Below are 13282 nucleotides of genomic sequence, written 5' to 3'. Positions count from 1 at the left end.
GGCTCTGTACCATCTGCAGAGCCATCCCAGGAACAGAACAAGGCACCTTTACTGACTGTTGAGCAGTGGCAAAATGATGCCTGTGCTCATTTCTAAGTGCACAGAGCAGTGACCTACCTCTCCTAAGTCTTACAACCAGCACAAACTCTGCCACCAAACCTGATGGCACCAGGAGCCCTGAGCACACTGGGGGTGAAGACAGTGCTCAGCGCACTGCTCATCCTTCCTCTACCTGCGGCTGCCCCACAAGGGTCCCACTTCAGTGCCCAGGGCTGAGCCTTCCCCATCAGGAGCTGATTACAGCTCTGTTAGAGCAGCTCCTCCAAACCCATCCCTGGGGGCACACACACACCCCAAGGGCAAATCACTGCACCTGATTTGAGGCCAGTGCAAAGAGCAAAAGCAAAAGGCATCACCCTTTGGCTTTCAAAGGTTTTATTCCTTGTGAGCGAGCTCGCTGCTCCCAGCGTGATCAGAACAGCTCCTCCTCGGCCGCCAGCGTCAGCAGGATGGCTTTGCAGGTGTTCTCGAAGAGGGCAGCTCTGTTCTGCGCCTCCCCCTTCTTCACCCAGTGCCGGTAGGTCCTGAAGGCGCAGGCGTCGATCAGCTTGCGGACGGGCTTCAGGGCGTACGGGTCCCGCACCACCAGCTCCCTGGTGACCGACTTGACGAGCCGGTACTGGTAGTAGATGCGGACCGATGCCAGGACGGTCAGGCAGATCACCTGCAGCACAGTGGGCACAGGCTGGGGTGTGAGCTCAGTCCTACAGCAGGACCAGATCAGCCCCCATGCATCCCATGTGGCTGCCGCCTGTGTGGAGGAGTCAGGAGGGAGCCTGGCTCCTGGCGCAAGGTTTAGTCCCGTGTGTGTGGAATGAGCTTTTTCCTTAATGGCAAAACTACGGGTCAGTCCTAAACGTGTCACCTAACGCCCTTCTGGGTGCCTTAGCACTGCCCTATTGACTGGCTGTAGGGAAGGGAAAGGATTCCTCTCTTCTGTCAACTTTTGCATCATTTGATGCACCTGTGGGATGTCAGCTTCATTGATTCCCCCTTAGAACTGATCTTGTTATTTCTTCATAGAATCCTATGGGAGCGGGAGGCAGGTTTATCCCTTCTCTAATTCCCTTCTGTGAAAAAGCCCTTAGGAAGTACCACAAAGCAAGCACAACAGTGCTGGGAGAAGCATCTCCTCCCAGACCACCGCATCCTGCCAAAGCCCAGGTCCATCAGCCATCCTGACTCCCAGTTTCCCCCAGTTCAGCTGGGAAATCCATCCCACCTCTTGGCTCCAGGTCACCGCATCCCCAACCTCACCTTGAACTTGCGGAAGGGGCTGAAGTGCCGAACCTCCTCCGTATCGTACTGCTGGAAGAAGGGGTGTGCGAGCGCCTCTTCAGCCGTGTACCGCTGCCGCGGGTCCACCACCAGGAACCGGGAGATCTGCAGCAGCACAACGGCTCCATCCGGGCTATCCCGGGTGTCCACAACTTCCCCACACCAAGGCTTTCCCATCCCCAAGCTCTTACCAGGTCCTTGACAGTGTCCGAGCGGTCGTCCCACTCCGGGGAGCCGAACTGGTAGTCCCCATTCATGATCATCCGCAGCATCAGCATCTGCTTGCGGTGCCAGAAGGGAGGCGAACCGGCCAGCAAGGTGTACATGATCACCCCGGTGCTCCACCTGCAGGTAACCCACATGGACCCCAAAGCCCTGCCTGGCACCCATAGGGCAGCATCTGCACCCCAAAGGTGGCTCAGGAGCTCCCCTCAACGTGGCTTTGCCTCCCTGGGGCACCAGGAGGAGCCTGCCCTGCCTGCTGTGTGCTGCTGGGACTCATCAGCCCTGATGGGTAATGGGGAGCAGGGGCTGCCCTGCTGATGGGGAGGGGTTTGGGGTTTCTGAGCTGAGCTCGTGAAGCTGCTGCCCCGGATGCTGCAGGAGGAAGTTGGAGGTCGAAGGTATTTGTCTTCCTTGTGTTTTATAGGGGAGGGAGAGGGTGCAGGAGGGTGGGATGTGATGCGACACAATGGCACAGCAAGGCTGGGTGCTCTGGCGCTGGTTCAGCTCAGGCTGTGGTGTGTTAAAGTGTCCTGTTCAAGCTGAAAAGGGGCTGTAATGCTCCAGTGTGTTTTGAGTGCTTGGTTACACCTCTGATCCCTGCACACCTGCGCCTGAAGCCACCAGAGATGGTGGCAAAGTCCTTGCAGGGCCCTGAGCTGGCTGCTCTCTCAGGTCTTACTATGGGGGGGGTATTTAAAAGGCCCCTGTGTCTTGGAGCCGAGCCTGAGCTGATTGTTGTGAACACAAAGTGCTGCTTTCAACCCTACGTGAGAAGGTGAAGGAGGGGGACAAGCTTGACCCCAGCCTGCTTCTCCCCTCAGCCCTGTATCAGAGCCCCCTGGTCACCAGCACAGCCCCTCGCAACCCCTGAGGTTGCCTTTGGTGCCTCATTTAACTCCTTCCGATGCTCAAATGGGAACCCATGTGCCCACTGTCACTGTGCTCTGGGGGCTGGGGTCTCACTCACATATCCACCTCCTTCCCATAGCCTTGGTGCTCGTCATCCATGGAGCACTGCAGGATCTCGGGGGCCAGGTAGCCAGGAGTGCCGCAGATCTCTGTCAGGACAGGACACAGCATCCCCATGAGCCACCCCGGAGGGACTGTGCCATCCCCACCCAGGATGGGTGCTCAGGGGGCTGGGATCATTCCAGTGATGGGGCTCGTGTGAATCTCACTGGTGACCTTTCTTGGTGCACTACAGTGGCTTAAAGCAAGTGAAGAGAGCAATGGGGAAGCCAGTGGAGGGGATGCCCGTTGTTGGATAGGTGGCTCCATGCAGGGTGGGAGCTGGGGGGAAAAGCCTTGCTGTTGGGAGGTAAATGGATGGGGTGATGAGGACTGACTGGAGGGGAAGAGAAGTGGAAAGAACAGGATGGGTTTGTACCTCTTCATGGCAAGGACTGTGGCATGGGGGCCGTGTGCGGGCACAACCAGGCTCATGTGTGAGCAGGAGCGCACCCTAAGCCAAGAGGCACCAATCTGCAACCATGGCAGCAAGACTGGCTCCAAGGGGAGAGTGGGGCTGGAGAGACCACACTGACTTAGTGGTGGCCTTGGCAGTGCTGGGGGAAAGGCTGGACTTAACGATCTTAAAGGTTTTTTCCAGTCTGGTTGATTCTAGAACTTGTGGTGGCCATGGGCATCATCCTCCTACCTTTGAGCTTCTCATTCTCCTGCAGCTGGCAGGAGAAGCCGAAGTCCGTCAGCTTGATGTTCATGTCGTCATCCAGGAGGATGTTCTCCGGCTTCAGGTCCCGGTGGACAATGTTGATGGAGTGCAGGTACTGGATCACCTCCAGCAGCGCGTGCATGATCTTCCTGGGGATGGGTGACAGCAGCTCTGCCAGCCCGAATGCCCACCAGCACCGTGCTCCCGCGGATGGGAACAGCGAGCACTCAGCCCCGGGGCCGGTTTTGCCCACGGCTGCTTTGAACACACCCTCTGCTTCTGCAAAGGGGTTCTCAGCATCTGGCCCTACCTCGTCTCCTTCTCGCTCAAGGTGACTTTCTCAGTGAGGTAGTCAAAGAGCTCCCCTCTCCTCATCCTGTGGGAGGGAGGGAGGGAAAAGGGAGGCAGTGGCTGAGCCGCAATGGAAAACTGGCCCCTGAGGAGGGTCAGTGCCCCTTAGCAACACAACAGGACAAGCTGGCTCCTTAATAAGAAAGGGGTAAAAATGCCTTTATGTGCTGCAAAACATCAGGCAGCAGGGGAAAGGCTGTCCCTGGAGAGGGCAGGTTTGGGATGGGGCTCTCCCAGTGCCATCATCTCCCACTGATGTCCCTGCCACTGCCCTGGCATCAGGGGTTGTGGTGTCACATACACCCTGGTGCCACTGAGCATATAAATAACCCGCGGGGATGCACAGCAGCTCCCACCAAAGGTTACAGGGAAACCTGAGCAGCGCTGACAGAAGGGAAACACTGCTGGGAGCAACCGAGGCTCATTTCTACCCTAAGCAAGAGCTGGTTGTCCCTCCACTGAGCCCTGTTTGGGCCATAAGAAGCTGGGTCCAGTGCTGGCTGTCTGCAGGGAATGGGCTTGAGGTGATGGCGAGCTGGTACTTACAGGTCAAACACCAAGAAGAAGAAGGTGCTGGATTCGTAGCTGTCCTTCAGCTGGACTGCAATAAAGCACGGGGAGGATGAGCACGGTGTAGAGCATCTTCCTATCCATTAAGGGACTAAAACCCGGTGATTTAATTGCTAATTCAATTAATGAGGAGTTGATTTGGTGGGGAGACAACCTGGGCACGGCTGATCTGTGTGCAGGGGCAGAGCTAACGCTGCTCGGAGTGGGTGCCCCACATCGCATTAGGACCACTGGAGGATTTCATCCCAAAACCCCTTCCTGGGGTAAATGGGGCAGACCCCCCCCCTTGCCCTGATGCTCGGAGCCGGACTTACTGACATTGGGGTGGCCCGAGACCTTCCGGAGGATGTCGATCTCTTTGGTGGTGGCCTCTCGCAGCTCCTGCACCTCCTTGGGGGAGATGTTCCCTGCGGTGATGTCGATGATCTTCACAGCGTACTCCTGCCGCGTGGTCTTGTGGATGCACCGACGGACCACGCTGCTCACCCCCCTGCCAGGGACAGCACTGATGGGGGCTCCCATTGCCAACCCCCGCCAGCCCATTGGCACCGGGGCTGGGCGGTGTTTTCAGGCCCAAGAGGTTTCCCTCCCTTGGGATGGAAGATTCTGAGCTGATGGAAAATGCTGCTTCGTGCTATTTTTAACCCCCTGCTGCCACGGGCCCTGTTCCTATCAGATTCCCAGGGAACGCTGTACTGGAGCACACAGGAACACAAACCCAAGCTTTACCTGCCCAAAACCTCCTTCGGCTCATATTTTTCATAGAACTCCTTGGATGTGTTCCAGTCGGGCAGATCTTCTTCCTTGGTCATCTCTGGCTCCTGTCCGGTGGCAGTCTGGGCTTTGCTGGTGGAAAGGAGCTGCAAGGAGAAAAGAGCAAGGATGGGCACTCACTGCATTGAGGCAGAGACCTTTGATCCCCTCCAGAGGAGAAAAGATTGAGGAGGAAGATCCTGGACCACAAACCAAAGGGAGATCCCACTGGGGACAGAAGCAGCCTGGCTGGGACCAAGGCTTCAGGAAGTGCTGCAGCACCTCAAAACCCCATCCCTTCCTGTAAAGCATCCGCACCCAGCTCACGGGGCATCGTCCTTCGGTTCCTACCGTGTGCCAAGGGCTTTGCCACGCTCCTCCTGGTTCCTCCAACCCGGGAAAAGGACTGAGGAGGGGAATGGGTGCGAGGGGCGGTGAAGCAGCGTGAGGAGCTGGGGGGGTTGAGGTGCTGCGGGGACAGGCGGGGCTGCGGGGTCAGCCGGGGCTGAGGGCAGGGCTCCGGGATGAGAGAAGCCAGAATCAGTGAGCTCCTTCGCATGCTCAGCTGCCAGCAGCCTGCAGGGCTCCCGTCCCGTTCCTCCTTCCCGGAGGGGGAATGCCGTGACAGTGCTCTGGCACAGGAGGAATAACCAGTCCTCCCGATCCCTGGTGTTCGCTGCCGTTCCCCTTTAAGCCCTGGGAACAGCTTCTTCCTGTGCCAAGCATTCTGAAATCCCAATTGTCCAGGTCCAGCTGCTCCACAAGCACATGGAGACCAAGCAACATGCATGGGAAGCAGCAAAACTGTCCCCTTAGGGTGCCAGCAGGAGGGTAGAGAGCCCCAACAGCGCAGGTTTTCCTTTGCCTTCATCTCCGAGGGGGGGAAACCTCTGCCAGGACGCAGCCAGGCAGGTTTGCACCTCTGAGTTCAAATCTTCTTATCAGTGCTCTGACCTGCTTAGGGACCGAAGCTATGGGCGATGTCTAACGCGGGCTGGAGCGTTTCTGGAGCTCCGGGTTTGCTCTTAACAACGTTTTAGGTGTTGGTAGCAACGCCAGAGCAATCGGGGCTGAAACCAACGGGAATACAGGAGCCGGGAGAAGAAAAGATCTCCGAAGTGTGTGGGGGAAACATCAGCTTTTATAGGGTTTGAAGCTGAAAACTCCAAGTCCTGGGGTTGGTGTTTGGGGAAGGGCTGGAGGCCGGGGAGCACCTGCGGGTGCTGCCGGATGGGAGGGAGAGAGCCAGGAGCTCGTTTATAATACCCTGATATTATGTATATCCCGATATATATACCCTGATAGAAGAGCAGCTGCTCCGGGCACTACCAGGATAAGCCGGTTCTATTATCAGAGCTGTGAGAGCTCCATGGGAGTGGAAAGGGGGAATAAAGGAGGTTGGGGTGGCACAGAGAGGTTTCTGTCTTAAGGCAGCGATGGAGGAACGCAAATGGAGGCGGCGCTGGCCATGCCCGCCCCGCTGCTGTGGATTCGCGTCTTTGCCTCGGTGAACCCTCAATAACACGCAAATACCCACTGAGATCCCGATGGAGAGCTCGGGCTAAGGCAAGGCTAAAGCCGGAAAGAGGGTGGCTCCCCCCGACCCCTTCATTTCCCCCTCCAGACACCACCCCCCCCCCCCCCCAGCATCGGGCCCCGGAACCGGCCGGAGCTGAGCAAACACGGACACAAAGCGCTCAAGGTAACGCCGTGATCCACGTCCGCGGGCACCCCCGGGCCCCCGCCCCGCCGCCGCTGCGCTCACCTCGCCGCGGGCAGCCCGGGTCCGCCGCCGCCGCGGAGCGCCCCGTTCCCGGCCCCGTTCGCGTTCCCGTCCCGCGGGCGGGCGAAGGGCAGCGGCCGGGGCGGGCCGAGGAGCGGCCGCCGAGCCAAAAATACAGCGCGGGGGGGGGTGTGGAACGGGGCCCAGCGGCGGTGCCGCGGATGGGGCTCCCCCCCGCCGGCCCGGGGCTAAACCCCGCGTTGAGCCGGCCCCGAGCTGCTCCTCGGCGGTGCAGGGGAGGCCTCGGCTTGCCCGGCCCCTGCGTGCCCGGGTGCCTCCTCCCCGCTGCCCGCTCCTGCTCTTCCCTTTCCCCTTCCCTTCTTTTTCTCAGAGCGGTGAGCACCGAGGGTGGGAGCTTGAGCAGCAGGAGGAAAGCGGCTCCTGCCACCGGGAAAGGTCGGTTTGTCCTTATCCCCCTTCCCAACACCCATGTTATCCTCTCACTTCCAGGAACGACAGATCCGAGATGGAGGAAGGTTTTCAGGAGCAGTTCGGGAAAACCAGGCCACGCCGGTTTTAGTATTTTTAGCAGGAATCTGCAAGGTCATTCATTCCCACCGCACTGCCCCGTGAGGGTCCCTCCTCCGTGCAGCTTCCAGCCCAGCTGAGGCACAGGAGCGTTTCCTCCACAAGTTGCAGGGGCTCAGCAGGGCATGAGCTGACTGCTCCCTCCGATGGGAAAAGGAGGGCTCGCAGCCTGCATCGGTAAATACCGCTTATATGGAGATGGTTTGTTCTCTTCCTGCAGCAGCTTTGTCCATTGCCTACACGAGGTGCAAAGAGGCCAGAGCACCCCATCATCTATCAGGCTCTTGTTACAACATGGAGGAAGAGAAAACCTCAGCTGGTATCATCAGGAACTGCAGCTCTGATGGAAGCTCTCGGAGCACAGAGCTGCATGGCAGCCTATGGGCTGTCCAGGTAATCCTACCAGGGATCCCGGCCAAGGGGAGGGATTTGTCAGAACCTCTTGAATGGAGCTTGCTCTGAGGAGCAACAGGAGGCTACTGTGGAGCCAAGGCCCAGCACATGAGGAACTGCAGCACATGTGGGGCCAGCCACCACCTCCCTGTCACTGCACATTTTAAGCAGCAGAAGTTGCCTGCGGGGTTCAAGTGTTCACAGCAGAAGAGCAAGCAGTTTATTTATACACAGTGTCACTTACATTCAACACAACAATCAGCAAACCAGTAACACAAATGAGCTCATTCCACTTTATTCATTCTTCCATTTTGTGCTAAATCAATTTGCAGCTGTAAGTTGTAGCACATCTGTAGCGGCTATGGCAGGAATCAAGCCACAAGGAGGACAAGAGTGTGAATACATGAACTAGTAAAGTATCAACTTTAGGCTTTATTACTGAAGCTTTTTCTTCATTCACAGATCAGTTCTTGCAAGATGACATTCAGCAGCCTTGTTCTGAAGGCTTAGGCTAAACCTGAAAGGAGAGGAGTTGGCAAAGTTAACAGTAGTAAGGTTTGGATCCCTGACAGATCTGTTGGGGTGCTCCCTCTCCCTTATGTTAAGCTGGCCACACACCAGCAATGCCTATTTTCCAAGTGTGCTGCCACCGCTCTCCCACACTGTAAACTTCAGTCCATGCAGAAAAGCTTTGGGAATTCACCTTCCCCACACCACCCCACCTCCAACGATATGGATGGGACCAAAACAGGAAGCCAAACAGGACAGCAGCTTGCTGTAACAGACTCCACTGTACATGTACTCTAAGTATCCCCATTCTTTACTGCATGGACTGAAAAAAACCCAGGACATTATTCCCACATTCATTTTACTGATCAACTCCTTCAGTACCTGCCTGGAGCACTGCTCACTTACCATTAGCAAACCTGCATTGCTTCAGCACCTCACTGAAGCCCTCGCACAGCTTGAGGTCAGTCTGGTTCTGGGCACACTCCAGGAATTGCTTCATTTCATACTGGCAAGGAGCAAACTGCTGCTGCTGCTGCTGGTAGGCAGGCTGGGCTGCCTGCGGCTCCTGAAACAGCAGACACCCCCATAAGCACCCTTCAACAGCTCCAGCCTGTGAGGCCAAACCACCCTGGTGCTGCTGGGTGTTTCTTCCCTGCATTTCAGTCAAAATGCTGTGTTGTCTTTTAAATGGAAAACAGACAATGGGCTGAAGGACAAAATAGGCTTCCAGCCGTGGCCTGGCACATTCTGAACAGTTTTCTACATTACAAACACTTGGGTAACATCATTATCTTAATGTCTGAGCAGCACAGGATGATCTCACATTAGATCTTGCCATCATAAGATCTGGTACATGGAAGTCCTGCCTGAATCAGAACACTACGGTAGAAAACAACTCTAATACCCTATGTGATCACCCCTGCATCCCTTTGAGCTAGTTTTAGGACATGGTGATTGTGGTAACCACCTTGGAGAGTCGAGTATCCATGACAAGATATGACTTGTGTAGGCTTTATGTCTACAGCAATTACCTGAGCCTGTATGTAACTGCTTTGCCAAGTTACCTGCACCTCATTAGCAGGTGTTCAGTTGTGCTTTCTCTTACCTGATAGGTAATATCAGGCCTTGCAGCTTCAGAGCTGCTTCCTCCACCAAATCCTCCTGTCAGCGCGTGGCCTATGGTATGGCCCACAGCAGAGCCCACGGCCACTCCAGCAGCAGTTGTAGCCATCTGTGCCATCAGACCAGGCTGCTTCGGCGCGGGAGCAGCCACAGCAGAAGCCGGAGCCGCCGCTGGGACAGGCGCCTGTGCCGGAGCTGGAGCTCTCATTTGTGGCGCCCGACTGCAAGGACATGAAGAGAAGGCTCAGGTCACGGTTCCAAACACACCGGGCAGAGGCACAAGCTCCTCCTCATCACACCCTGCACACTGACGGCAAGAACTCAGTGTCCTGGCGAGTGATTTATGCACATCAAGGTCAGGCTTTCGAGCTTCTTTTTGCCTGTTTTAAAGGCCACCAGCACCCCCTCGCCCAAAGCACTGCGCTGTTCTGCGGTTAACGAGATACAACCCGAAAGGAGCTGATTAAATCGGGCCTTAACGCCCAGGCCCTGCGCCGAGCGACGGCTGAGGAGCTCCACATCCATCCCCGTGCCCCGCTAACCGAGCCCACAGCACCCGGGCCCCGCTCAACCCGCAATGGCGGAGACGCCCTCGCCACCCGCGGCCTACACTGAGAGGCGAGTGAGGAGAGGAGGAAATGGGCCCAGCGGCCCTCACCTGGCGGGGGGAGCCACGCGGGACGTGCGGCTGCGGCCGCCCCTCGGCATCGCGGCGGTGTGGAGAGAGCTGAGGCGAGGAACGGAGCGCGGAGGAGAAGAGCGGATCCGGACAGCGTCCAACCGCTGCTGAAGGTCACACGGCACTGCCCGTGCGTGCTCACGTCGCGCCGCAAACGCCGTGCGTGGAGGCGGGGCTTGCGCAGAAAACGCCCCCTTCCCGGGCGGGTTAGTGGGAAACGGCGGAGGGGGGAGCAATGGCGGAGCTTTGGGTTGTGGAGGTTAACGGTTAAACGGTGTCTAAACGGTGTCTAAACGGTTTCTGAACGGTTAAACGGTGTCTAAACGGTGTCTAAACGGTGTCTAAACGGTTTCTGAACGGTTAAACGGTGTCTAAACGGTTTCTGAACGGTTAAACGGTGTTTAAACGGTTTCTAAACGGTTAAACGGTGTCTAAACGGTTTCTGAACGGTTAAACGGTGTCTGAACGGTTTCTGAAAGGTTAAACGGTGTTTAAACGGTTTCTAAACGGTTAAACGGTGTCTAAACGGTTTCTGAACGGTTTCTGAACGGTTAAACGGTTTCCGAGCGTTTAAACGGTTTCTGAACGGTTTCTGAACGGTTAAACGGTGTCTAAACTGTTTCTGAACGCTTAAACGGTGTCTGAACTGTTTCTAAATGGTTAAACGGTGTCTAAGCGTGCGCCTATGGAGGATCGGTCCCTATGGAGAAACCCGGGGAACACCGGGAAAGAGCTCATAGAGACACAAGTCAGCGCTTCCACAGTGTAGTCATGGAATTACATCCCGAGCTGTTACACTGAGGTAAACAGTGCACTTCCTTAAATGGAGTTCTCTAGACAAAACACAATGGGGTTTGGAGATTTAGAGAGGAATGGGTTATTTAATAAGGGTAAGGGGAAAATGCAGGTTATGCCATATAACTTGGAATATAATCAAGTTATATTCCAGGCAGAGTGCATTGCTTCAATCCAGAGGTAAAATTGATCTGAACAGCTGCTTATTCAGTTAATAATGGCACACAAGTTTGGGTTTTCATGATGTAAACCTCATTGAAAGCATCTAATATACACAGGATTAGACCCAATTAGTTAATAATCTCTCCAATTAGTTAATAATCTCGCCAATTAGTTAATAACCTCACCAATTAGGCTCAATAGATTGGAACTGAATGATCATAAAGTCCTTTCCAACCCAAAGCATTCTGTGATTCTAGGACATTGAACCAGTCTGTTTCCCATTATAAGCAAGCATTTTGCTTCTTGTCCTGGGAGCACATACACACACGTTCATCCACAAAATGACACTCTAATGTTGTCACTTGGTTATAAAGCCGTTACTGTGGTAAAACATCTCTTGTTCACCATTTCTTCAGTTGTAAGGGAGTTGTGCAAGACCAGGCATTTCAACCTCATTCAACAGGCAGTAGTTACATCCCCTGACATGAATGAAGCATTAATACTGTGAGTTTATATAGCAATGGCAGTCTGCAAGCACAGAAAAGCCAAAATTATTAGGAGATAAATATAAATGATCCGTCATGCTCAGAACAGCGGCATCCACCAGTTCCAGCTGCTGGTGCCAATGCGGGAGCTCATCTCTGCATGCATCCCTTCTCTGGTTCTTTCACTTTTGGGCTCTCTCCATCCTGCCTGCTCCCTGGGCAGCTCTGTCTTTGGGGTTTGGTCAGATGCCCTGAGGCTCTGTGAGCTTTGCACTCCAGTCATTAATTCACTTCAGACCTGGCACTTCCTCAGAGCAACGCTTCCATGGTGTCCGGTTGGTGTCCAGAAAGGAGAATGTGGTGAATGCTCCATCCCTGGCAGTGTTCAGGGCCAGGCTGGACAGAGCCTTGGGCTGACATGGTCTAGGGTGAGGCATCCCTGCCCATGGCATGAGGATTGGAGTTCTGTGATCTTAAGGCCCTTTCCAACTCCAACTCTTCTGTGATTCTATGCCTAAACCTCATCTTATTTAAGGCCCAAGCCACAAACATCTGAGATCGGGTGATTGGTTTCCCTGTTGCTTTAGTGCATCTCTTGCTTGCCCCCTTCTATCTTGATTATCTCTGCTCCTTCCCGTTGTCCCCTCCCTGGCTTGTACGGATAGCAGCACACAGGGTAGAGAGCAGGTTTTTATTGTAGTTTATGCATCAGCTAGAGTTCAACCAACTTATTTCTTTATGAGTGGTTTTCTCAACTCCTTTTTATTAATATTCAGAATATTTTTAATATTTATCAGTATTTATTAATTTATTAAGTTAAATTTTTATTTTAATTCATTTTAAATTAAATTTTAATTTAATTTCATTTAATTTTAATTATTTTACCTTACTAACATTTATTAGTATTTATTAATATTTATTAATATTAATGCTAGCATTTATTAATATTTATAATTATTAACTCCTTTTAATGAATCGTTTTCATTTTCCCTTTGCTGGCAGAGGGATTCTTGTGGCTTGAAGTGATTTTGCAGCTGTCTCTCTCTGAATGGGTTTTGTTTGGGAGAACAATGCATGCAGGGGTGGCGTGAGGGGCAGTGTGAATGCTGCCATTGTGTTTCCTCCTCTTGCCTTGGGAAAAGGAGCAGAACTTCGGTCTGAACTTGCTCTGGGATCTGCTGATGCCCATCAATACAATGGAAACAGGGAAGGGATGGAGAGCAAGGAGCCACCCCGAAGTAAAACCAGAACAGTGGTGATGGGGGGTCAGAGCAAGCAAAGATACGTTTCCATCCACTTTTGTGTTGGTAGACCAGGGCTGGTTCTTAAACTACAGGCAGATGGGTGTTGATGCTAGTGCTGATAGAGAGGTATAAAGGAAAGAGGATCCAGCCTGATTGCTGTTGGTTGTATCCATCTTATTCCAAGCAGCACTATTGGCTCATGGGTCTGCTGGCTGTATTTAGAGGTGGGATACCTCGGTGATGATAGGTCTGAGAAACAGATGATGAAATCTGTTTGCTCAGCGATGGAGCATATTCTTCCAAAGACAAGGCTTGGGAGGATCCATTGGCAGCTGCTCCAGAGCCAGGCAGAGCACGAGGCTGTGGTGTGTGCTCAGGAAACCAAACCTCATGTCCTTTGGATGCTTCTTGCCCAAATTCCATGTCCCAGGAAGCATCCTGGTAAACTCTGGGACCATAACAGGCCCTCAGCAAGGTGCCTCTGCACTGGGGGCACCAGATGGGCATTGTCTGTCTGCAGGCTGTGAGGTTTGGCTTATTCTCTCTAGAGTCATGGCCAAACCCTGTGGCTCAGAGGCCGACCCCGCCTTGCTTAGAGGGAATGGGACATCACCCCCTCAGCCGTGCGGGGTCTGCACTGCCCGGAACAGCCCAGACCTAAGGGAAATGGGT

General features: G+C 54.2%; 2 protein-coding genes across 3 annotated transcripts; both read right to left on the bottom strand.

Annotated features, from left to right (window-relative positions):
• Positions 1-436: 436 nt before the first annotated feature.
• PHKG1 (phosphorylase kinase catalytic subunit gamma 1) lies at positions 437-5328 on the bottom strand. Of its 2 annotated transcripts, none has more exons than XM_061368992.1 (10): positions 5228-5328; positions 4886-5016; positions 4471-4646; positions 4133-4187; positions 3546-3611; positions 3221-3384; positions 2531-2621; positions 1530-1683; positions 1318-1443; positions 437-724 (listed from the first exon to the last, which is right to left on the bottom strand). In XM_061368992.1, exons 2-10 carry the CDS (start codon positions 4966-4968, stop codon positions 473-475), a joined length of 1167 nt encoding a protein of 388 aa, XP_061224976.1. In that variant the 5' UTR covers positions 4969-5016; positions 5228-5328; the 3' UTR covers positions 437-472. The 2 variants fall into 2 exon arrangements, with proteins under 2 accessions (XP_061224976.1, XP_061224983.1); XM_061368999.1 differs by having other exon boundaries at positions 5261-5315.
• Positions 5329-7889: 2561 nt separating this feature from the next.
• CHCHD2 (coiled-coil-helix-coiled-coil-helix domain containing 2) lies at positions 7890-10017 on the bottom strand. The gene is made up of 4 exons (XM_061368979.1): positions 9904-10017; positions 9229-9466; positions 8529-8688; positions 7890-8130 (listed from the first exon to the last, which is right to left on the bottom strand). Exons 1-4 carry the CDS (start codon positions 9951-9953, stop codon positions 8120-8122), a joined length of 459 nt encoding a protein of 152 aa, XP_061224963.1. The 5' UTR covers positions 9954-10017; the 3' UTR covers positions 7890-8119.
• Between the last annotated feature and the right edge of the window lie 3265 nt (positions 10018-13282).

Source organism: Neopsephotus bourkii, unplaced genomic scaffold (assembly GCF_033783945.1).
Source record: "Neopsephotus bourkii isolate Nb327-2 ecotype Australia unplaced genomic scaffold, CSIRO-AGI_Nbou_v1 NB_140, whole genome shotgun sequence".
Classification (NCBI taxonomy): domain Eukaryota; kingdom Metazoa; phylum Chordata; class Aves; order Psittaciformes; family Psittacidae; genus Neopsephotus; species Neopsephotus bourkii.
This window is presented reverse-complemented; position numbering and strand designations above follow the sequence as displayed.

Coding starts and splice junctions, on each gene's coding strand:
- CHCHD2 (XM_061368979.1), bottom strand. CDS start 9,953: ATGCCGAGGGGCGGCCGCAGCCGCACGTCCCGCGTGGCTCCCCCCGCC. Junction 9,467..9,903: donor CGCGTGGCTCCCCCCGCCAG/GTGAGGGCCGCT, acceptor ATGTCCTTGCAG/TCGGGCGCCACAAATGAGAG. Junction 8,689..9,228: donor GGCCTGATATTACCTATCAG/GTAAGAGAAAGC, acceptor CTGCTGTTTCAG/GAGCCGCAGGCAGCCCAGCC.
- PHKG1 (XM_061368992.1), bottom strand. CDS start 4,968: ATGACCAAGGAAGAAGATCTGCCCGACTGGAACACATCCAAGGAGTTC. Junction 3,612..4,132: donor TTCTTCTTGGTGTTTGACCT/GTAAGTACCAGC, acceptor TCCCTCCCACAG/GATGAGGAGAGGGGAGCTCT. Junction 2,622..3,220: donor GGAGAATGAGAAGCTCAAAG/GTAGGAGGATGA, acceptor CTGTCCTGACAG/AGATCTGCGGCACTCCTGGC.